The sequence below is a fragment of the Condylura cristata genome, unplaced genomic scaffold, assembly GCF_000260355.1.
Source record: "Condylura cristata isolate star-nosed mole 26May11 unplaced genomic scaffold, ConCri1.0 scaffold00018, whole genome shotgun sequence".
Lineage (NCBI taxonomy): Eukaryota > Metazoa > Chordata > Mammalia > Eulipotyphla > Talpidae > Condylura > Condylura cristata.
In genome coordinates, this window is record NW_004567119.1 from 8626311 (window position 1) to 8651210 (window position 24900).

Consider the following 24900-nt stretch of genomic DNA (forward strand, 5'->3'; position numbering starts at 1 on the left):
CCTCAGATGACTAGGGCAATAAATTGTCAGTGACTTCTCTTCCTGCTTGCTTGTGTATTCAGAGGTATCTATTTGAGCTCATTTTATGACTCAGACCTTGTGCGGGGTCACAGGTCACACTTCCCACCCCACAATAGATCTGTGCTCTTGTTGATTAGCATCTCCTTGACTTCTTGGTGTTGCCAGATTTTTTAATTTTTGCACATCTGTTGGGTGAAAGATGTTTCTCTTTCTCTCTGGTCACAGCACTATTTTCCCGATGCTGTGAGATTGAGCATCTTCTCACCCGCCTGTGGGCCCTTCATCATGTGTGTGTGGGCTGCTCATCACACCTCCCCTGCTTCTTCACTGGTGGCGGTGGGTGTGACTGAGGTGACTGGGTGAAGACTGCTCAAAATTCTCGATTCTTGACACTGCATCACTGCGCTTTGCACGACCTGCTCAGCCATCCCCGTGTTTGGTGTCCTGAATACCCGGCAGCTCAGCACGGGCTGAAGTGTCACCAGCAGGCTGGGACTGCCTGCACCTCTGACGGGTCCCTGCCTCTCCCCCCCACACACTGTCCTGAACTTGATCACCCCCATCACCTCATTCTGTGTGTGCTCTGACTGCAGGCTCGCCAGGTGGTTGCACTGACTTGGGTACACTCAATTTTCCTGTCTCTTCAGCTTTGCATATACATTTTGGTTATTTATAGTTTTTTTTTTTTTGTCACAACAACCATTCTTTTATGAGCATCCATCTATGTGAGTGTTGATGCCATGATAAAGATCGTATCTTGAATACTGTATGGGCCTGAAAATGTTGGATGGCGTTTAACTTTATTCCCCTGTGGGTCACGTTATTCTGAAGCTCCTACTTAGCCTGTGGTGCTTTCTGTGTGTAAAGTTACCATTCACAAACATTTGTTGGCTTAGTGGGATTGGTTAGTATCGTTTGGTTTCCTTGTAAGTGCCAGCTGGTGACAAGGCTAGAGGAGGAGCACATGAGCTTGCCTGGCTGAAGGGTGGGGGTGGGGTGGGGAGGGTGGTTTGTGGGAGCAGCCTGCTTCTGGATGGCCAGGTGGACTCAGCTTTCGGTATCTTTCTTCATGTGTATTTGATTCCAGCATTTATATCTGTAATCATGTTAAATTTACTGCTTTCATAGTTTTATTATTTCAGAGCATAGTCTAATTCCAGCTCTGTGTCAGATGCTTTATTCGTGGTGAATTGTCTTCCTTGTGCATTTTGTAAATTTGGATCGTGAGTTCCTTTTCACTTGAACTTTGTCTGTGTTCATCTTGCCAGAGCTGATGGAGGGTACATTGCACTTACAGAGCAAGGGGCCCAGTTTATAAAAGACTTAACAGTACTGGATAAAATGTAACAAATATCCAATGAGATGCGGAGCTGTGATTATTTAAACAATTGGGAAAATACCTGGAATTTGAGAAGGAAGTAAAGACCTAACCACAGAGCAGTCCACTGGTGGGGTGTTCAGTGGAGTCAGACTGAAGGCGCTTGCATTTTTTTTTAAAAAAAAGATTTATCCATCTATTTGTTCAGAACTGGGGTACAGGCCAGAGATCCGGAGGGTGAGAGGATTCACCAGAGACAGAGTGGGGAGCAGAACAGGCAGATTGATGAAGTACACTGCTGAGGGGAGCAGCGGGCGGGTCAGGAGAGGTCTGCCACGCCATGTGGTCACCTCCGGGGCAGGCGGGAATCGAACTCATGCAGAAGTGGCTTAAGCTTCTTTGTGCTGTGCTTTAACCCGCTGCACCACCAGGGAGGGCCCTGCACTTGCAGTTTTAACGCTGATGTGGAGAGAGCGCAGCCTTGAGCCAGGATCTGCCCCCAAGCCTCGCTGACCTCTGGTGAAGGACTGGCCCACCAACTCAAACTCAGAAAACTTTGTTGCCTCAGCCTGTGCTCTGGGTAGGGGATGAAAACACTGATCTCATTCTCATATCACGATGCACAGTTCTCTATTTGTTGGGCTTCACGAGCCCAAGTTTTCCAGGAATTAGTATGGAAACTTAGCCGAGTCCATGCTGTTCCTTGGCCGAGTTGTCCCGGAACACATCTGTGTCTGTTTACACATCTCCAGAGTATCACACTTCCTGGAGTGACGGAGCTGGCTCCTATGCTCCTTTGCACACCAGTGTAGTTTCGGAACAGAAGAATACGAGAGCAAGTAGAAATACATGTGCGTTCAGCAGAACTTAAAATTCACCCACAAGTTAAGTTTTCAACACATAAAAACACTGCACAGCACTGCAAGCTGGCTGCAGCTATCTCAGTGCGAGTTCGATTCTTGGCCCCGGAGGTGACCCACATGGCAGGGCAGACCTCTCCTGACCCGCCCGCCGCTCCCCTCAGCAGTGTACTTTATCAGTCTGCCTGTCCTGCTCCCACCTTGTCTCTGGTGAATCCTTCACCACTCCTGCACCTCTGGCCTGAACTGTATCCCAGTCTGTATGCATAAATCAAAAAAAAAAAAAAGAAATGACACTGATTTTGTACTTACTTTTCTATAACTTTCCGATAATTCTTCCATTCATAGAACATTCTCCAAGTTGTGGCCTCCCCAGAAGTCTGTGGAGTCTCTTTGCTGTTCGGTGTCTGATGAGGCTACTTGTGTGTCCCCAGAAAGGTGTAAAGCAGGGGTGATGAATTTGAATACAAATTCTTAGGGTGCGAACCAAGTGCAACAGTAAATTTTCAAAGTAGTTCTGGGATTTGTAGCACTTGGAAGTGCTTCATCTCACCCAAGGAATTTGTTCAGTCAACATTAATAGAGCTTCTCATGCGGTCAGCATGGGAGGATTCCAGCAGTAGCTGATCTTTATTGTATGCTCACCTGTGTATTAGGCAGCACACATTTTATATACAGTTAATCTCTACATCATTTTAATTCTTACAACATCCCTATGAAGAGGAGCCTATAATTATCACCACTTAAAAAGCTCTTTACAGAAAACTAGCTCATTATAGAGAAGTGCACTTTCCGTGTGTACAGCTGCCCGGCCTCCCATGAATTAAATACACCCAGAGCAAGAACAGTCCCTACTCTAAATTCCCCAGAAGCCCCCCTCATGGAACTTGACTTCTGCCGGCAACTTTTATTTTCCAGAAACGGACACAGTCTGTACTGTTTTGGAGTGCTGCATTATGTGCCCTCGTGGATTATCCACTGCCATCATTGCTGGTGGCCCATGACGCCCATATTATCGATGAGGAAAGTAGAGGCTGAGAGGGTTGAAATGGCCCAAGATCCTTAGGGAGTAACAAACATAACCTAATACAACTGGGAGACTTTTGAGACGTGCCTCTGCTGTTCCCGGGTTGCTCGGTCGTGGAAGCACATGGCCCCTCTTGTGGGATCCCCTGCTGCTGGATCCTGGGTGGTTTCTAGCTTGTTATCCTTTTTCTTCTTCAAAGATTTGTTTATGCATTCGGAACTGGGGTGCAGGCCAGAGGCACAGGGGCGATGAGAGGATTCACCAGAGATAGATGGAGAGCAGAACAGGCAGATTGTTGAAGTACAGTGCTGAGGGGAGCAGCGGGCGAGACAGGAAAAGTCTGCTGTGCCATGTGGGCCACCTCCCCAGCTGGGACTCGAACTGGCGACAGTGGCTGTGGCCAGCCTTGCAGCGTTGCGCCTAACTGTTGCGCCTCCCGGGAGGACCCTAGCTTGTAACCCTCTACGCTTTCCAAAAAAATGATTCAACTTTAATATTTGAACTACGTGTTTTAAGTTTCTAGCTACTGTGCAGTTGGCTGGCTGGTTCGTGTGGTATAGCTGCTATGACCCTCCCCGGAGGGGAGCATTCGCTCATGGGGAAGGAGGGGTTGGCAGAAAGGCCTTGTAAGAGCGGGGGTGCCCGTAATCTTCCCCTCTGCTCCTATTGGGATCTTCCTTTTGTCTTTGAAAACTTGGGGTTAAGTCATCTCTGTTCTGTAATAGCCGCAAATACCCGCCCTTTGCGCAAAGGCGGCTCCCCCTGCACCCACAGAGGATGTTCCTGGGTTCTGCGGTCATCACAGCCCGGTGCCTGGCATGCGGTTGGTGTTCCCACCAGAAGAGCACCAGTGCATGTTGAAGTTGTGGTTGAGTCCTCTCATGATTGTCATTCGTCCTGTTAGGTTTTGTGCTTTGGGGGGGGCGGTGTACTTCATTTGCTTAAGCCTCTGAGACAGGAGGCCACCTGGGGCTGAAAGATGCCACTTCCTTTGATCTCCAGGGTTTCCCAGGAGCGGTTCATTGTCACGTGGGTGGGTGTTTCCTCTGTGGAGCTGTGGAGCACCACTTCCGGCTGCCTCTTCCCAAGCTCTCCAGGACTCAGCCAGGCTGGCATGGTTTACCATTCCCCTCAGCGTTGGATTTCTCTGGGCGTTTCCTGATTCAGGAGTTTGCTCACGTTCTTAAATCTGTACTTTGTGACTCTCGCCGCGTTTTCTGCCATGATCATCTCTTTGAATATTCTTTACATGTCATTCCACTCCCTCCTCTTCAGATCCTGATGCCGATGGTGGATCTCGCCTTGTCCCAGTGTCTTGAGGCTGGGCTCGTATTTTCACCCAATTTTCTCTCAGTTTAGGTTGTTCTTTACTTCACGGACTCTCCCCCTGACCTCTCTGCCAGCTGTTGAGACCATCACGTGAGTTTTGATTTCTGTCATTTCTTGTTTACGTTTCCACTTGTTTTTGATAATTTCTGCTTTTTGAGATTTTTGTATTTTTCCACTGGCTTGATTAAATTTGGCATTGAAACATGAATCACTCTTTGTTTTATATGGTCCTCAGGTACTCAACATGTGCTTTATTATCAGGCGGAGCATCATTTCATTGGCTTTTCTCATTCCAGCAGTGGTGTTCCTGGTTCTTAGTGTGAAGTGATTATCCGCTGCATCTGGATTTGTCTGGACATGTCAGCATAGTCTGGCTCCATTGCAACCTTTTGTTTTAACAAGCAGTCCCCGCTTTCGTTTTAGCTCACAGGTCCTGGCCTCCATTTGTGGGCTGTGGCTCCAATGACAGGCTAGTTTTCAGAGCCTTTTGGTGCTGTGTTAACCTGCTTGGTTCTATTGGCTGGAGCTTGTTGCTCCCTGCTGGCGCTGGCTGTGGAAAGGGGTTTCCCTAAGCTGGCCCACTGGTGTCTGTCATTGGGGAAGGGAGATTGATTGTGGTGGGGTCTCCCTGCCTGTGGGGGACAGAGTCCTCTTTGTCTGGCCAATTGTTGAGGTCAGGTCATTCAACTGCGGCCCCTTGTCTTCCCCAAGGTCATGGGCAAGGGGAAGGAGTCTCGGGTTCATGACCCAGAGACTTATGGCTGGGCCATATATGCCTGGGCTTTCCTGCCTCGGTCCACTGCCCCTGAGCCGACTAGGGAAGCCCACTTGCTTATTCCTGGCAGGACTTTAGATTGAGCCCCCTTCCGGAAGATGTAAATTTTCCCGATGCTTACAGAGGACCTCTCCTTCCTTTTGGGGGAGGAATGAGCCTGCTGGGCCTGGCTGCACTTTCTTGGGTGGAGGTTGGGAAATTGGGGAGTCCAAGGGGTCCCTTTCAGGGGGGGCGAATGCAAGAACCCCTTTGCTGTGGTTTTGCCCAATTCTGGAAGAATAATCCAGTTCATTTATTTTCGTAGCTCTTTCAGAATTTCCCTTTGATTGCCTTTTCCACATTTCTAGATAGATCATGCTTAACAGGGAAGAACAGAGAAATAAGTCTACACTATCTTGTCCCTGGTCATTCATTCTGAAATGTTGACTTTGTGAAGGCAATTCAAAAGTTTAGTATTTATTTATTTTTTACCTTTCTGATGTTTATTTTCTCATACCATTGAGCTGCCTTATTTTCTAGGCAGGGAGACTTGAGGACCACTCTGGGGAAGTGGCTGACCCAGGGATCCCACTGCTGGCTGCTCTGGAGAAATCTAGTCCTTGTGTTATAGTGGGAAACAGGCAGAGAATTACCTAGGTAGGAACTATAGTCCTCCAGGCTTCATAGCGTTAACACATTGAAGAATTTATACCCGAATGGAAAACTTGTCGGAATACAAAAGAATTCATTTGTCGATTTTGTTGACAAAGACTGATGACATGCTGTATATTTCTCCTCTTTTTAATACTGAGCAGTTCTAAAAAAGTTCAAAGTAACATTTCTTCCATTTTACTGTATATTATTTGTTTTTCTCTATGATTTTACAAAATGGCCCTTTTTGCAAAATAAAGTCCTATGATGATCATTGATACTATTCATAGTCTACTTCACAGAGTAAAAAATATAATTAAGATTGGTAGCACCCCCCAACACATTAATACCATAACTTAGCATTCTGTGTGGCTTTTATTGGCAATCTCTCTATACTCCACAGGCTAATTAGATACTCAGTGCACTGTTTCCCCAAGAGGGTTTTCCCCTCCACTGCAGAGCTAGAGAAATAGAGAAACCCAGAAGCTCATCATTGGGTTATTTGTAATTGTTTTTGAAGCCTCTAGTGTTTTAAAGAAAATAGGATCTGAAACTGGGGTGATCTGAAATGGGAAGCAGGAGGCATTTATGTCCTTTCCCTGATATTTTCCACAGCAAGAATGTGGTACAAATAGATGGGACCAGACAAACTCTGGCTTTGTTTAACACCATTTGGGTAGGGAGTCTCCCCTCACCCTCTGTGTCCTTGGGCACCTGCTACTGCCTCTGTCTTTGCTTGCTCTTCCCTACATATGAAGTCTTGTAGAGAATGAAGTCTGATCTCTCTGTGGAAGAAGAGAATTAAACATACTGGATTTGGAGAACTTTCTCCCTCACTTATGGTAAAACCATAGCATGGGTAATCCCTGTGCTTGAATCAGTGGTGTGGAATTTGGAGTAAAATTTTCTGTTTCATATGTTCCCTAAATTCATGGTTGAGCTGTGATGCTAAAATTGAGATTAACGCCAGCAATTTGGCATCAGTTGGATTGCCTTGGAATCAAAGAATGTTAGCTTCAGACAGTGCCTTTTCCCACCGCCATTCTCACCCCCACCTCCAGTGAGGTGTCTCTGTTACTTACGGGGTGGTGATGTCTTATTGGCAGCAGGGGAGGCATAACATGTTCTGCCGTACCCTATACTAGGTTCCCTCCCCTTAACTTTCAACTTACATTGGCTTAGGTGGGTCTCTGGGAATATGGGGGGGGTGGTGCATTGATTTAATATCCCTCAATTCATGAACAGCAGTGATGACAGTTTTCCCAACATTGGTTCATTTTTTGTTCTATTGAGCTGTAAGTGTCCACCAGTATAGTATAAGGTACAAGGCATAATTACTTGATTTACATATTGGGAAATGTAGTTAGCATCCATCTCATCTATATGCAAAAGGGAAAAAAAGTATTTTCCCCTTGCTTTGGATGAGAATTTTTAGGATCTACTTTCAGCAGCCTTCAGGTATACCATACACCTGTGCTCTGCAGCTAGTCGTTTTACGTTACACTAAGGCTGGGTTTTGGCATCCTCATTCTCCTGGCCCCTCTGTCTTCGGTTGATTCAGGTCATTCCTGAGTCATGGCTTAATGCTTTATTATCAGAGCTGATGTTGTGTACTTTCGCTTTCTCTTTCTTCCCTTCCCTGCAGGTAACTATTATAATTGCTGTCCTTGACCTTTATCCTCAGCTGCCTTCAGAATTTGTTTAATTTGCTACTTTCCAAAACTCCCCAAAAGGCAGTGATTACCCCCCCCCCCCAATTGACTTCCTCTCTTGACTTCCTGTCCTCCGTCCCGGACAGGATAACTTAGTGACCTTTGACTCACTCTTTTCCTTTCCTACACTTGGTGGTGTAACATTGTTCCCAGTTGTCAGTGATGAGACTGAAGCTTGGACAGCTTGTCACCTGCCCGGGATCCTCCAGCTGCTCCAGCCACCAGTGGGAGACCAGGTCTGTGCCACACCGCTGAGTGCTTGGTGGGTGCAGGTTATTTCCCGCTCATTTCTTTTAGCTCCTGTTCCCGATTTAACTTGGAGGACGAAACAGATTTTAATCTCTCATGGGATTAGGTCTTGTTTTACTTTAAAAAATACTGCAGCTTTTGAGAGAAATGGGGCGTTGTGTAGTTTCTCTTGTGTTGTAGCTCCTGGCTTCGGTTGCACTAAGTTTTTCTCACCTGTGCTATGGAGGGTTTCCTCCTGGGGCAGAACAGCGAAGCTCTCAGCACTAAGCCTGACCTGCACCTGTCACCTGTTCCTGCTGTCGCCACGTGGGCCTTAGGCTTCCACCGTGGCTGATAGCTTAGCTCAGCTCGTGTTGACTCTATCCCTTGCTTGTGGTTTTGCTGTCTGTTGTGTCTGTCCTTTCTTAGGACATTTTGGAAACCACTTTGTTGACCAAATTCCTATAATCCACACCAAAACGTTTGAATGCTACATGTCATTGAGCTTAACGTTCCTGATCGGTTGAATACAATACTTGCAGGTGGTGTTCTCTGTATATATGTTGCCTTTAACCACAGGTTTACCTTATATTCCTACACACAGACAACGTATTAGTTTGCTGCGGCTGCTGTAACTAAAGAGCGCAGACTGAGTGACTTGAACCGCAGATATTATTATCTTTCCTTCCTGGGCTGGACGTCCAAGAGCAAGGTGTCAGCAGAGTTGGCTCCTGCTGAGCTGTTCTGTACCTCTGCTTGCTTCTAGAAGGACTGCTTGTCCCTTTATCTCCTCCCCTTACGGGTGTGTCCAGATTTCCCCTTTTTTGAGGACACTTGTGGTGGAGCTGGGCCTGCCCTACTGACCTCACTTTTAACTTGATTACTTCTATAAAAACCATCTCCTGGCCACTCCTGGTGGCCCAGTGGTTTGGAGCACAGCATTGTGAAGCTGTCCGCGGCAGCTTCAGTGAAAGTTTGATCCCCAGCCCTGCAGGTGACCCACATGGCACAGCAGACCTCTCCTGTCTTCTTGCTGTTCCCCTCAGCAGTGTACTTCATTAATCTGCCTGTTCTGCTCCCCACTCTGTCTCTGGCGAATTATCGCACCAGCCCTGTACCTGTGGTCTAACTCTGTATGTATAAATAAAACTAAAAAAAAAAATAAAAAGAACAAAAGCATATTATCTCTAAAAAAACATGCTATCTCCAAATGAGGTGGTTACAACCTGAGGTACAAGGCGTTAGGGCCTGAACATAGGAATTGTCTTTCTTTATTTTGGGTGGGGAGACACTAGCTCACTTATAACAGGAATGACGCTACAGGCAGCCACGTTCAAGGGGGTATTGGAAGCTGTGTCTGGGGTCTAGAGCAGTTCCGCTTTCATCACCAACATGACCCCTTTGTTTTCCGTTCTGTAAATTAGGATTGTTAGACTAGATGGTCTCGAAGGTTACATTCCCTGCGCAGACTTTTCGGTTTGGAGTGAGACCGCAATTCCAGTTCCCCCAGGGGCTGGGTAAATACTTACGTATGAGACCAGTGCGCAGAAGTCAGTAGGGAATAGAGGGCCAGTGGTAGCCAGACGGTTTGACAGACTGACATTAACATTTTAATGAAAGGGATGGACACATCACATGAGTCTGACGGGCCACCAGTGTGTGGTGCTCAGATTTAGAAACCTGTTGGCTATGTTGCGCCATCCTAATGCACGGTCTTGTCATCATGCTGACGGTGGGGCTGGGCATCCTCTCTTGTTTTTTTGTCAAGTGTAGCTAGAGAAGGTGGCCGTCGGGACAGTTTTGTCCTCAGTGTTCCTTTTCATACTTAAGCACTTCCCCTAACCCCAGACCACACACCACCACAGCTTGCCACAATAGGCACCACCCCCAGAACCTTACCACAACACACACCACCCCGATTCCAGCACTCATGTGCAGCTTTCCCCAGACATGTGCAGCTGTCCTGTGGGCCGTGAATTCCTCACTCAGGACCACGAATTCCTCCTGTGAGTGCACCTGTTCCTGCTGCTCCTGGCCTTCCCGGGCTCCCCGTGTCTAGGCCTCTCACTGAGACCTAGCTAGCTGGAGCTCTCCTCCAACTCGGTGTGTGTGGGCTTGAGCTAGAGTCCAAAGTTGTGCTTTCATGTCTCAACTGTACAGGGAAGGTGAGACTGTGAGTTTCAGTTTGGGTTCTGCGGGGTGCCATTCTGTGGAGATGGGGACCATACAGCAGCATTCTTCACCCCACTCCCTGAGTACCTCTGACTCCCTCTTGGGTCTACCAGTTATAGCTGTTTAATCTTGGGCAACCTCTTTACGCTGCACGCCACTTTCCTCTTCTATGCCCCACATAGTAACGGTCGCAGCTTTGTAGAGTTGCTGTGATACTTAAAGGGATCCACGTCACTGGAGGCAGAGAGCCTCGCTTGACAAGGTGCGGTAGGTACTCCCACCTGCTTTGCCTAATGGCCCCCTGCATGTCTTTTCCTAATTCCTGGACCTTGTGAATATGTTCTTTTAAGCAAAAAGGTTTTTGCGCATGAGGTTACTTGTAGGACCAGGTTATCTTGGGCCATCCTGATCATCCCCTTGTGATGCTGATCCTTAGAAGAGCCAAGGAAGGTGTGATGATGGCAGCAGAGATCAGATGACACAGTTGGTGGCGGGGGGGGGGGGTGTCGTGAGCCATGGAGTTCTGCCCTTCCAGAAGCTGGGAAAGGCAGGGCGGTGGGTTCTCCCCTGGAGTCCAGCAGTGGGGTCCACCGTGGAGTTCTGACTTCCAGAACTGCAAGGTAGTAAGTTTGTGTTAGTTTAAGTAGCCAAATTTGTGGTGATTAGTTACAGCAGCAGTAGGTAACTCTTGCTGAGGGTTGGCGGTTTCATCTGCTCTTACTCTTGCTGACCACAAACAAAAGCTACCAGCTACCACAGTGCCAAAACCCAAATCGGGTTATGCTGAAACAGCAATGAACGGGCAGTTTGCTAAGTGCTGTTGCTGACCAGCTCTTGTGACGGACGCGCCCTGCACCCGGAGCCAGCCTTGGGAGGGTCAGCTCCTGAAGGGGAGTCCCTCCCCCAGCTGGGGCGTGGCGGCCAGGCTCTTGGGGACCTGTAGTTAGCTGGTTCCCCAGGTTGCTCTTTTGGTCTCCGGGTCTCATTCAAAGAGGGTTTCTGTGTATCAGTCGTCACTCTGGAAGTAAGATGTTCTTTGAGCAGAGCGTGTCCGTGGCCCAGGACAGTTTGAAAGCCAAGCGGGTGAGGTGATCACCCCTCTTGTAGGATGGCCGTGGTGGCTGGACTCTGCAGTCAGCGCCTCGACTGGGCTCCCTGCATGTGCCAGAAGTGTGCAGTGAGATACGGAAGGGGGGTGTGAAGTTTGGGTGGGGATCTCCAGTGTTGGCCCCCTAGGGGAGTCTTTGTAGCAAGTGAGAGTGAGACTTGCGTTGAGAGCAGCTCACTTCTCCTGGAGAGCTCTTCATGATGAGATGCCCACGCCACTAACTTTGTGCCGTTGCTTCTAAGCTGAGTTGGCTCCTGAGGCTGTGCCTGGGAGCTCCGGCAGGTGCCTCATGGACTCAGCCTGATTCCCTTTCACCCCGCACGTTTGTCAGTTCCGATCACTCCAGTGACGGCAGACTCTGTGCATTCTGTGGTTAAGAACTCACTCGACCAACAGTCCAGTCTGCCCGCATGGGGAGAGCTGGGGTGAGGCACACGGTGACCTTTTTTCCAGGAGCCGCTTGTGACTCGGCCTTTGGGCCTCAACTGGCCGGTGATGTATTCTGGCTCGGGAGGCGCTTGCGCTGTTTTTTTTTTTTTTCCCCCCTTTAGTCTACAAAGTGGGATCTCTCATTTCTTGACTGACTCTTTTGACCTCAGTGGAGAGGCCATGTTGCTTGTGCACAGTGCTGCTGCCGGCTCTGTGGGTCTGGAAAGCAAGAAGGAAACTGAAGCCGGCTGCCGTCTCAAGGCATTTTGTTTCACTTCCACGTTGCTTGCATTAAATCCTTGTTTCCTTGGCGTGCATCTGGCACGAACCACAGTAAGTTGTTAGCGTCTGTCCTGTGTGTCTCCAAACAAAACACATGAGGAATTTGGTACATGCTTTGATGCGCAGAATGGGTGGCAGTGTTGCATGGCATCGCTGCGGCCTGTTTGCATGTAGGGATGCAATAACTATGTTATCAAAGGAATGTGAGCTTCTAAGTGCCATTTACTTATTTGGGAAAAAGTTCTAGAAGCCCACAGAGTTGGCAAAGGAGCCTGTGTCTCAGATTTTATGAGACAGGCCCACTTCCTTGTGGCTGGGTTCTTATCTTCAAGCACAGAACGACAGAACACGGGAGGTTTCAAGTATCCCTGTTTGACTGGTGGTGTGGGGATGTCGTGAGAGTGTGTGGTTCCAACCTGGTTACCGGGCCGGTCTCTGAAAGCAGGAAAGTGGAAGAACCTGAGAGCTTTGCTGTTCACCCAGCCAGGTGCCTGCTTGCACATGTCTTGGCCATGGTCTCTGGTGCTGGGTTGACAAATCAACTTCCTCATTGGAAGGTCCTGGCGGGCAAACAGCGGCCATCAGCACCAGTTCTGGAGGCCTCCAGGCCCAGGTTGACAGCGACGTTGGATCTGCCCATGGGGTGTCCTGCATTTTGATCAGCAAGTCTCCATTCTGGCTCCCCATCTCTCCTCACCCCGGGAAAGCTCGTACGGCCTGTGTTTTGGCTTCCATTAGTCTGTAGACATGGGACCTAAACATTCAGCCTGGGAGACTTTGAGCAGTGCAGGTCACGCTACTTCTTTTTCGTTAGCTTTGCTTTCGTGCACACCCGGGCTTGGTGTTACCCTGCCACATAGCCAGGCATTTTAAAGAGAGCAGTAGGTAGGGGAGGGTGGTGACACGGAGCATACCTGTATGACTTTGCTGCCTCGTTCGCGTTCTTCATTTGAGTCTTTCTGGATAGAAAGTGTTAAACTTTATTTTGTTAATGTCAATGTTAAACTCTTTGGCTTTCATTCCTTGTCAGCCGTTGTGTAATGACTGAAAAAAGAAAATAGGTCCTATTTTAGCTTCCCACCGAAAACAGCTCTCAGCTTTGACATTGGTTGCTTCACTTTCTTGTCCATAGTTATTTTTTATGTGAGTGTGCGGATCAGCAGTTTTGGACTATATTTGGGTTTTTTCAGCTTTTTACTTGCTTGATGTAAAACTGCACGTTAACACAGTCTGTTAGTCTGCAGGCCAAGAGAAGGCACACACACAGGCTTAGGGCTGGGGTGGAGCTTATCCCAGGACAGGGCCTGGACTGTGGATTGTGGCACGGGAGTAAAGTCAAGTCTTTGTGTTGAGCTGTGCATCTTGGTACAAATTATTTTACCTTTCTGAGCTTTAACTCTCCACTGTACCATGGAGATTTCTCTCTCTCAGATAAAAACAAACAAACAAGTCAAATGACCTGAAGGCAAGTATTAGCCTGTTTTAGAAGTTAGATTTTTTTTTTATCTCTATAGTTTACTGACCCTTGCACCACACTGAGGTGGGGTGGTCCCTGGTATCTTTGGGTTTGGTTTCGAAACCCTTGAAGTTACCAAAATTCACGCCCCTTATAGTTACTGGCCCTGTATATTCTCAGGTTCTGTAGCAACAGATTCAATTTTGGCCAACCAACATTTATGGCTGGTTGAAACCACGAATGCTAGAAGTAGAAAAATAATCTGTGTGTAAGGGGACCCATACACCTCAATCCCATATTGCTCAAGGGTCAGCTATAGTTTCGTCTCCAACAAAGGATGCAAGAGCTCTGTAGGCCTTTGCAGAGCAAATTCTAACATTTAAGCGTGGACTTTAGTTACCTCCTTGCTGCTGTTGGCACTGAACTGTCTTCAAATCTTCTGGGTTTCTCTGGGTTATGTTTGACATTCGGGGAAGGCTATCTGATTAGCCGGCTTTGGGTGTTCAGGATCCTGTGTTTGAGATCTTGGCCTCCAGCCAGAGCTCCCCAAGCCCTGGGGATGCTCTCAGGTGTTGTAGCATTTTATGGGCAGGTCCTGACCTGAGTGGGCATTAAAAGGCCAAAAAATGCTGTAAGGAATAATGGGAACAGTCAGATCTGAGGAAGAAGAGGGTAGAGCAGGGAATCAACATTCCCCCAGCACCTGATGGGTGCTATGTGGCACAGAGGACAGAGGCAGCCCAAAGAGGGCACCAGATTCAGGATGCAGGGGCCTTGGCCAGCATATCTGTGGAGTTTCTGCACGTGTGAAGTGGATGAGAGCTCTGGGGCATGCACGCTCTCTTTTTTTAAAATTTATTTCTTTTAAAGATTTATTTACTTATGCGTACAGAACTGGGGTACAGGCCAGAGGTGAAGCAGAGTAAGAGGATTCACCAGAGACAGAGTGGGGAGCAGAACAGGCAGATCGATGAAGCACACTGCTGAGGGGAGCAGCAGGCGGGTCAGGAGAGGTCTGCCGCGCCATGTGGTCACCTCCGGGGCAGGCTGGGATCGAACTGATGCTGAATGGCTTTAGCTTCTCAGTGCTGCGCTTTAACCCCTGCGCCACCAGGGAGGGCCCACCTCTTTTTTAAAGGTTTATTTTTTCATGCATACAGAACTGGGGTACAGGCCAGAGGTGCAGAGGCGGTGAGAAGCTTCACCAGAGACAGAGTGGGGAGCAGAACAGGCAGACTGATGAAGTACACTGCTGAAGGGAGCCGCGGGCCGGTCAGGAGATGTCTGCTGGGTCAGCTCCAGGGCTGGGGCCTGACTCGCGCTGAAGCGGCTGCGGCCAGCTTGCAGTGCTGTGTCCTAATCCATTGCGCCACTGGGGAGGGCCCAGCTCTGAGGCTCTCTTGACTTCAGAGGAATAGGCTTCCTTTAAGCCTTGACTCCAGGCTAGGACCCAAGTAATCTCTCATCTTTCTCTCTAGGCCTTTCAGCAGCCCAGCGGAAGTTTGCACATTCACTCAGAGACTTCAAGTTCGAGTTCATTGGCGATGCGGAGACTGATGACGAGCGCTGCATAGGTATGGGAGTGCGAGATTGTAGTTGCTTTCCTTTGTCTGGACCACTGCTTCTCACTCCTTTCTCTTTACAGATGCTTCCTTACGTGAATTTTCAAATTTTTTGAAGAATCTGGAAGAACAGAGGGAAATCATGGTGAGTTGTGGGACATAAAGTCCTACTTTCAGGGGGAGAAAGTCTGGGTTTAGAAACTGCTTCTGGTGGAAGACTTGATGTCTTTCTGGATCGGGGAGAGCAGAGGTCATGGGAAGAGACGCAGGTGAGGTTCTCGGCACCCCGATTTCTAGCCCCACAGCGGCACCGACTGGTGAGATCTCAGCCCAGTTTCTGCTCCCGTTGAGCACGCTCCTGTTGCGTTGTCTGTGAACTAGCGGGTGTACTGCTTCGGGGTGCTCTAGACTCTTGCTAGCAGTCGGGTGCTTTCATTTATGTTGCATCTCAGGCAGACCACTTGCCAGGAAGGTAAGAGCCAGCAAGCTTCCAGGCCAGCGGGTCTTCATCAGGGTAGTGTTAGAACCTGACTTGTACGTCCTTCCGTCAACTTCTGGGCTGTGGGAAGGGGAGAGGACATGAGCTTGACGCCCCGGAAAGCCCACTTTGCCTGGGGATTCGGGGCCATAATCATAGTAGGGGGTGGGGGTGTCTTTCCACCTGCCTGGTGCCTAGGGTAGATGCCCATGTTTAACACATCCATGTATGAGTTTGAGGGGATTGAATATTTTCCCACCTTCCTTCACAAGCTTGTCTTTGCATTCTAATGGCTGGTATCCTGCTTCACACTCACGTGGTTTCTAATCCTGCTGCCAGTGGATTATGTAAATATCATACACTATTCTGAGGCTTAAAAAAAAATGGCGACCTATTTTTTTCTGTTCTGGAGAATGGGTATGACCTAGAATTGGGGTGACGTGTGGGTGTGTGCGTGGGTTCAGGTGCGGTGGTGGTAATACCGCTGCCTGTGATGGCTGCGCTGCTCAGCCTCCGCCGGCGGTGTGTCTGTGCCGCCTTCCTTCTGCCCACTTTCATTGGGGCCGCCACTGCCAACCCAGGAGGAAACGGCAGCTCAGACCCCGGACAGGGCGGTCGTGACTGCCACAGCCACACTGAGTTCCTGCCCTCGTGGCCAGTTTTCTGGATGTTCTGTGCGTGCCAGGTGGTAGCTGGTGGGCATTTCTGCTTTGTGGATGTGCTCTCAGGGAGCAGGGGGGTTTGGTTGAACAGTGACCTAGGCCACCGAAAGCCCAAGTGTCATCTACTGTCTCCAGGCGCCGTGACTGTTGGCACGTGCTGCAAACCCTGTACAGGCAGGAGGTGGGCTGTGGTCTGTTAGGTTTTTCTGACACAAACAGACACAGTCCTGCGGCCACTGATTTTTCAGCTGTTTAGGAAAGTCTAAATGTGGGGATGGATAAAAATAGCCCCGTGACGTCGCCTCTGCACTCAGAGTGGGCGCCAGCATGTGGGTGCGCGAAGTGTCTCTCCTTAGCTTGGGCTGATGGCATCGACGTTCTTGTTCTGAGCGCCACGAGACAAGCGAGTCCCAGCCCGTGCCCTCATGGCTTGTATTCCAGAAAGGGGAGGTGATCATGAACATAGAGCCATTATCGGTAGCAGTGAGTGCTACAGAAGGAATCCCAGGAGGGGGTGACTCGGGCGGGGGTGGGGGAGCACTCCATCTGGAGCGGAAGGGAAGGCCCTGGGCACAGGTTGTGAGGAGGAGCCGGGTTGCTCTCATGCTGGTGACCCACCAACCATCCCGACACTCCGTTTCTGTCTCTTATTTCTTGCGATGACGCGGCTAAGTCAACTAGCTGGAATGTGCTCCTCGCTCCAGGTTGGTGCTGTGGATAGCAAGGTCTTCAGTCTCTGCCTTACTGACTCTGCCTTCAGCTGTGATGGGGGTTGGGGAGGAGGGAGATGACAGCTCTCGGATTCCACTGCCGGGGAGAAGTGACAGCGAGGCCTGCACCAGGCGGGCGCCTCAGAGAGGCGGGAGGGGCCTTCTGTGGGGCCATCACTGCCTGCCTGGCCGCGGGGACCACCTAAGCGCCAAAGCAGTGGAGGGGCGACCCCGAGCAGCCAAGCAATGAGTGGGACATCTGTATCTGTTTGTTTTCAACTGTTTGGTTTGGGAAGTTGTTTTTTTTTTCCATTATATTTATTTTTTTCTCCTTTTTTTTATTACAAAAGTTTTTTTACATCATTTTGTACATTTTTTTCCCCATCTCAATTGTAATCCCCGCAGGTTTCCCATCACCAAGTCACCCGTGTGCCATCACCATAATACCATGCACTTCCCTCCCCCCACCCCGTTTTTGATCCCATTCCCCACTCCACCCCCCCCCCCAAATGTCTCTGGTATATGGTTGTTCATTAATTTTGTTATTTTCTCGCCTGGTCCATTATACTCCTGCTATGAGTGAAACCATCCGGTATTTTTCTTTCTCTTTCTGGCTTATCTCACTAAGCATGATCTTTTCCAGCTCCATCCAAGTTGCTGCAAAAGACATGTGTTTCTCTCTTTTGGTTGCTGAGTAATATTCCATTGTATATATGTACCACATCTTTTTTATCCAGTCATCTACTTTTGGGCATTTGGGCGCTTCCATGTTTCGTTTGGGAAGTTTTAAGTGTGTGCAAAAGTAGAGAGAAATACTGGACTGTATGTGCTGAGTAGCAGCCTCAGTGGCCACGTAGCCAGTCTTATCTACTTCTCCTGTGCCCCGTCCTCCCATTCTTTCGACACTGGCTGATACGGCTTCATCCCTGGGCACCCCAGTCTGTGGCTCGAAAGACGAGCTGGGCTTTTGAACCATCCCTGTCCCACCTAGAAACAGGACCAGGATTCCTTAACATTCCTGAGCATTCGCTCAGATTCGGTCTTACTGGCTGTTCACGCGCCACCTCGCCCGCCCCGGTGGTCTTGTTTAAGTCTAGAGCTTAAGCGCTTTGCATCTGGCTGCTCAGGCTCAGCCTCTGCTCATCTGTGGGTTTCCTTTCCCTCACTTTCTTGTTTTTTCCCCCTTGAGAATAATTCTTGATCTTTTCTATTAGCTTTCAAAGACCTTTAAGGTCGGACTCTTTCTGAGATCTCACTGAGTTAAAATAATCACAGTAGAGAAGTTTGGCTGTTAACCCATATTGATGATACTTGGGCACTTTTTTTTTCTAGTCCGTGATCACTTGTTTATACCATGAATAATGCTTGGAATGATAGCTACTTTTGCTTCTTGAAATAGCTTTGAATAACTAGGAAAGACATCATTGATACTTTACCAGACACCAGCCTAAAATTAAAACCAGTTTTTTAATTTATCACTGTTTTTCTAACAGTATATAGGTATCAAGTGTCCATCACCATAAATCCATAGTGTTACGTAACCATTTGAAGCCCAATCGCATTCCTCACCATGCCGTTGACCTCTTTTATCTGACTTCTCCATCTCCTCTCTTCTGGTAACCACTAATTTTGGTTTTATAACCTAAAAGCTTATTTGTTTTATTGATCATCCCTCTGCTTTGAAATCAAATAGAAGTGAAATCACCCAGCATTTACCTTTCTCCTTCGGACTTACTTCACTAAGCCAAACACCTTTTGGGGCCATCCATATTGTCGTGAATGCTGGGTTCCAAGATTTTTTTTTTTAATAATTAACAGCCTGTGTCCAGACCCGCCTTTGGTTAGCCAATCATCTGTCTGTCGATGGGCCACTGGGATTGTTTTTCCAAGCTTCTGTGAACACTGGACACAGATCTCTTTTCAAATCAGTTTTCATGTTTTTTTTTTTTTTTTTTTTTTTTTTTTGTAAATAGCTGGAAGTGGGATAACTGGACTGTATGGAATTTCTACTTTTAATTTTGGGGGATTCAAAAACTGTTGGGGAGCGGGTGCATCCCCAACAACACTACAAGGCCTCACTGCTCTCCACATCAGCTCCTGCACTTGTTGCTTATGTTTTTGATAACAGCTTTTACTGCAGATATGAGATGATTGTGCTTTGTTTTGATTTGTGTTTCCCGAATCATAAGAGATGAAGCACATTTTCCATGGGTCTGTTGGCCAGCTGTGCATTCTCTTTGAAGGAGTGTCTCTTCAGATCTTCCGAACATTTTTTAATTGGGCTATTTTGTTATCGAGTTGTATGAGAGCTTGATGTTATTTGCAGATCAACCTCTTGTTGGATGTATGATTCCCACATTACCTTCCCTCACGCAGTAGGGTGTGTTTTGTTCCCATGATAGTTAAAATTTGAATCGGAAGAAGGAGAAGGCTCTCCCTTACACAGGTCCAGTGTGGTCCTGGAGAATGGAAGAAAGTGAATTAGAACACCTCAGCTTTCTCCACTCCTCCTTTGCTGGCATTTAGCTTGTTTGCATAATGGTGCTCCAGGGGACAGTTAACACTTAGATTTGGGGGAGGGGACTTAGATTTTAGAGGCTGTTCCTGGGCTGAGTTGGTGGATGAATCTGAATCTGCCAGGTGAAGAAAGAAGGGGTAAAGTACTGCTTTCCTCCTCTGAGGGGAACCTCGTTGAGCTTGGGGAGCAGGGACAGCATGTTTGCTGGCTGCCCACTAGCGTCCAGCTCTGTGCTTAGGAGTTGGTGGTGGCGGCAGTGGGAAGAAGCCAGCCTGGGAAGGTAGAGCGTTTCCCTCCGCACACCAAAGTCCAGCTTTTATGAATGGCTGTGCCTCGCCCTTCCAGAGGCCAGTATCGTCCCTTTCAAGATGTTTTCAAGTGAGTGGTTTCTGCTGATAAGTTGCCACCCTCGCCTGTGAAAGTGGATACCTCAAGTTGGGGAGCTGAGTATAGCTGTGGCCAGAACTGCCCTGCTCACTTCCGGGCCTGTTCTCCCAGGAGAGCCCCGGGTGGTGTTCGGCTGCCAGATTCCCGAGATGTTCTCTCTGGCATGGCAGGACATGGCGTTCTTATCTGGGGTGGGCAGCTGTCCAGGAATTTGAGGACTTTTAAAATAGTGCTGTCGTGGGGATGATGTTCTTTGAAAAGCCCTTCCTATTTGTCTCTACTTCTCTTTTAGTCTTTGTCCTTTGCCTGAAGAGGACCAGTCGATTTCTGAGGGTAATGGAAAATCAGGGCTGTTGGGCGAGATCCAAAGCTTTAGGAAAGCTCCAGCCAGGAGGGATGCCAGCGGAGAGCACAGGGAGCTGGTCGTGGGGCACACGGGCCTCCCTTCTCGTCCAGAGCAGCTGGGGGCTGGCTGGGCTGCCAGGCGCGAGGTGGCCTCTGGCCTACCAGCAGCATGCCTTTCCCATGAGAGGGGATGACCCTGGGCCTGGGGGACTGGAGACTGGAGACTCCACCTTGTTTGTTTCATGTTGTTCACCCAGTGCAGAGTGACCACTCCGGCAGGCCTGGGGCCAGTTTCTTGCTGGTGAGCCTGTGCCCCCAAGAACCGAATACTGGCCGCCTTTGTTGAAAGTTTAGATACTTCCAGGCAAGACGATGCGGGTGTCTTAGGTGTCTCACTGACTATGTGGTTAAGTGATTTCTTGCAGCTTTGGGGGTTCTGGACACAGATTTTGGTCTCCTCCAAAAGTACTTTATAATAACCTGTGTCGGTTAAGGTGAGCGAAAGCTCTGGCATCGCGGGAGCAATGGTCATGGCAGTGTACACTTCAGAGCAGTGGCCCTGACCTTGGGCCTGGCAGCCACACAGCCACCCTGGGAGTGGCAGGGTGCTGAGAAATGCAGGCTCCAGGGCCCACCCCAGACATGCTGAACCCCAAACTCACGGGGGGATGGGGTGGGGTGGGAGGGAGCCTCTGATTTAATAAGCCTTCCACCATAACTTTAGTGAGTTTTAGTGAAACTTGCTTTTAAACCAGCCTCTGGCTTGGGCTGGCATTCCTGTCTTTGGTGCTCTCTCTTTCCAGAAGTTGTATGCACTGTTTTTGATGGCTTGATGTCTACAGGAAGGCAAAAGAGTCCCTAAAAATCTAACTTGTACCTGTCATTGCCACAAGATTTTGAAGTCTAGCTAGTTTATTTCAATGACACAGGTTTCTGCATTAGGGAATTGTAGTGTTACTTGTTGTTACTTGATATTGTAGTGTTACTTGCATGGCCTGTGGCTTCCTATAAGGTGATCAGGCTGTATTTCATATTATTCTAATTAGAATATTGTGTATGACCTATCAGCCCTATCAGTTAATGTTACAAGTAAAGCGACATTTTTTGTGTGGAATTTTGTTGGCAGGCACATTCGGATGGTGAAAAGAAATCCATCTTGAACTTATTTACAGAAATATCTGTCAGTTTAAAAGTTGTCAGTGACCTAACTTTATGAAGAATTTTCTCCTTGGAACTGGCCTTTTGAATTTGACAACTCCTCTCCCCTCCATGCACTCCCCCCACAACTGTTTCTTTTTTCTTGTGAATCCATTTTACTTCCATTAGATGTGGCGGTCACTGGGGACCTTGGTTCTCAAGATTGTACCTTTTGAGCGTTGCAGTGTTACTGACCTCAGCCCCCCAAGGCTACAGTCAGGATGAACTCAAATCACAACCCTGGAAGGAGCAAGAATAGCGCCCAGGCTCCCCGGACCCCTCCCTCCGTGAGAGGCCTTAACTCATGACTCTGTTGGTGACTCATTGTCATCCGTGGTCTCACAACCTCGTTGCCATTAGATTCAACTTCTCTTTTGAAACTGATGTTGGCTAAGGAGGCTTAGTCTCTGCTTCTGGGGAATCAGCTGGCTTTTCTGATAGTTAATACTGATGTGAAACAGCACAGATAAGACATGGAGTCTTCTCCTACACACCACACACTCATCGTACACACCACACTCATACCCCCACACACCCACACAAATACACACACGTGCGCACACACACACACAACCAGTCCACTCATTTTATTGTCTGATCCAGAGATGGGGTTGCATCAGTGGGAACTGGCTCAGCTGAATCCAGAGTTCTGGGAGGAAAATACTTCCCATGAAGTTCTCATGGGAAGGGCCGGCCTCGGCTCCTAAAACAGAGCTGAGAGGGAACTGTGCAAAACTTGTCATTAAAAAAAGAAAAAGGGCGGGCACTGGAGCTCAGCCGGGTATTCCAGCCCTGTCCTGGTCCCCAGAGACATCGTTCCTTGCCTTTAGCTCCTTGTGAGACTTGGTACCCGTCCCTCTAGCTTTTACCATGGCTGAAATGGGTGATGGTTTCTCCTGGGCAGTGTGGCCAGGTAGCACCTCCATATTTTTGTCGGTAAAATCACCTTCAATTTACAGAAGTCCAAATCTTGTTTAAAATGTGCCCACTGACCTTCTGGTGTCAAAGAGCATCCAGTGTCGGTACCAAAGAGTGTGTATCTCCACCATGGGAGAAAATCCTGGCCACCACAGTGGAGGACCCCTGAAAAATAATGCCATTCCCATCTTCTTTTTTTTTTTTAAATAATATGATAGTTTATTTTTACATCATTTTGTACATTTTTTTTTCATCTCAGTTGTAATCCCCGTGGGTTTCCCATCACCGAGTCACCAGTGTGCTATCACCATAGTCCGGTGCACTTCCCTCCCACCTCCCACCCCCATTTTTGATCCCATTCCCCACCTTCCCATCTTCTTAAGGACACAGAGGAGACGCGTGTCGGGGACCATCTCGGAGTCAGTGTGATGACAGGTGGTTCAGAGGAGTCAGACACTAAAGAACTTTTTGAAATATCTTTAGAAAAGGGATATAGTACCTAGTTCTCAAAGAGCCTCTTCAATAAATGTAAAAAAAAAAAAAAAACCCTAAGTATAAAGATCAGTGAGATCAAGATTCCATTAGCAGTATTTCCCCCCTCAATACCTTATAAACTAGTAACTACTATGAGCGGCCTGCTGTTGAATGAAACGCAGGGATAACGGGGCTCACGAGAGGTCCAGGGGAGCCCTTGCCACGGCTTCCACGCAGGGAGAGCCTGCCGAGCTGTGCCAGCTTTCCCTGGAACAAGCGCTGCTGTGACTCCGTCCACCAGCCCCCCGCCGGCCCCGCCCCCGCTCAGACCTGCTTCGCTGTGGGACAGCTCCTCCTTGCCCCCTGGCTCCCTTGCTGTTCTCTCTGATAAATACTCTGTTCTCCTCAATACATATCGGGGTTTCTGATGCTGCCCTGGGGCCCGCTGCTGAGCGGGCCGGACTGACCCAGAACAGAGTGTGCAGAACCCGGGCAGGTCTCCCTGGCGGTTCTGTCCCGCCAGCAGGAAGGGCACTCACACAGACACGCCTCTGGTGTTCTGGGCCTGACGGAGCACCCCACTTTAGCCACAGCACAGCTGCGCCTGGATGCCTGTTTTGAGCAGGGTGGTTTTCTGGTACCCGAGGGCACATCGAGGTGTTCGTGGTGGTTCTGCTGCTGGCGGTGGGGGGTGCCGGTGAGGGGCCAGGAGAGCGGCCCTTCCTCCCGGCTCCCGGATGGCGCACACAGCCCAGCCTCACAGAAGGGCATGAGCCTGCCGTTGGGCAAAGTCACAGTTGTTACTTTCTGAGCTGCTTGTGTTTTCTCGACTCAGCCACTCACTGCCTTGTATTCCTTATTCCAAATAGTAAGGTTCCTCTTACTATTTGATAGGTGTGACACTGATTACTTCTTTACAACTTTGCGGAATTAAAAGTCCTGAAGAACAAAAATTACTAAAAAAGATTCACAAATGGGCATCCATTTGGTAGATGAGAGCCCAGCAATATCACTCACTCCAGCAATTAAAAATTTCTTCTTAGAGCTAAACATTAAATCATCAAATTCTCTCTTCAAGCTTTCACAGCTGCTTTTGGCCACTCACTTCGATGGGATTCATTCCTTCTCATGGTGTTCTGCCCGAGTATTTAATTCTGTTGAAAAAAAAAAAAAAAAAAAAAAAAAGCTAGGTCCTTCCTGTCCCTCAAGCACAGAGGGAAGGAAGACCAAGGTTAAAGAGCTACATGGCCTTTTTAGGTTAACTCATTCCTAAAGTGCACAATAGCTTTTGCCTGAAGATTTTCAATCTCCCCGTTTCCCTGCCTCTTTGTCCCCTGCCAAATAAATCTAAGATGATTAATTTGTAGAAGCCAGAACATAAAGGAAACCTCAGTTTTTTGATAACTCAGATCTGCTTTTTCTGTGAGCAGGTTGTGGCTAAATGTTAAGAGCAGCGAGTCAGAGGCCAGCTGTTGGCAGTCCTGCTGCTGTGTCTCCTTGTTTTGTTAGGTTTTAAGCTGCTCACAGGTTAGGACAGAGAGTCGATAAAGACTTGCAGGGAGACTTCTTATTCTGGGGCTGTCTGAACAACAGTGAAGGGTGGTAGTGAATTTGGGATATGCAGCTGATGAATTGCGGTTCCGGGCACCCCAGTGAGCTGGCTGGGCGCAGCACACAGACTTTCCCAGCCATTTCCCCTGTTTTTGTAACCTGACCGGCCTGTGATCTCTGAGCATTTAAACTAGCCATCAAGGGGGCTGTTTCAAGGCAAGCAAGATTCCCCAAACCATGCTTTAATTGATCAAAATAATAATGGCACATATGCTCCTTAGGGAGACTCTATGTGAATTCTTGTATGGACAATCCTCCCCCATGACCCCCTCCTTTTTGGAGGAACATTTTTTTTGGGAAGAACAGTCCTTACATTTAACTAAATTTGATAGCTCCTTGGCACCTTTTCTTGCTGTTCTGTTTCAAGGCAAAACAAGGACTTTGTCCTTGCTGAACAGTTTCTGCTGTTATTCTTGACATTGGAATTGAAGAGGACTTTTCCCTTTGGTCTAGTGAGATGAGAAGTATCTGGAAGGTCATGGGAGAATACAGCGGACACTCCTTTGCACTCAGATTATACATTCCTTTAGGGTCAAGAGCACTGGCCAGGCTTAAAATAAAGAGGCAGGCGAGCAGACATCTTTGTGTTTCATTAGACTCCATTGAGCCTCAGTAGTGAGTGGCTAGAAAGGCACGACCTAGTACCTCACTGACTTAACTGTTCTGCCTAGACCAAGACACAGAAAAGCTT

The 24900-nt window shown here is 48.4% G+C and overlaps 1 protein-coding gene across 1 annotated transcript in view; it reads left to right on the forward strand.

Moving 5' to 3' along the window:
* Positions 1–24900, forward strand: part of ARHGAP10 (Rho GTPase activating protein 10) — a 220674-nt gene that overhangs the window by 37967 nt on the left and 157807 nt on the right. Inside the window, exons 2-3 of the mRNA XM_004685315.2 lie at positions 14826–14921; positions 14993–15054. Of these exons, the coding sequence (XP_004685372.1) occupies positions 14826–14921; positions 14993–15054 (158 nt within the window). The remainder of the gene's footprint in view (positions 1–14825; positions 14922–14992; positions 15055–24900) is intronic.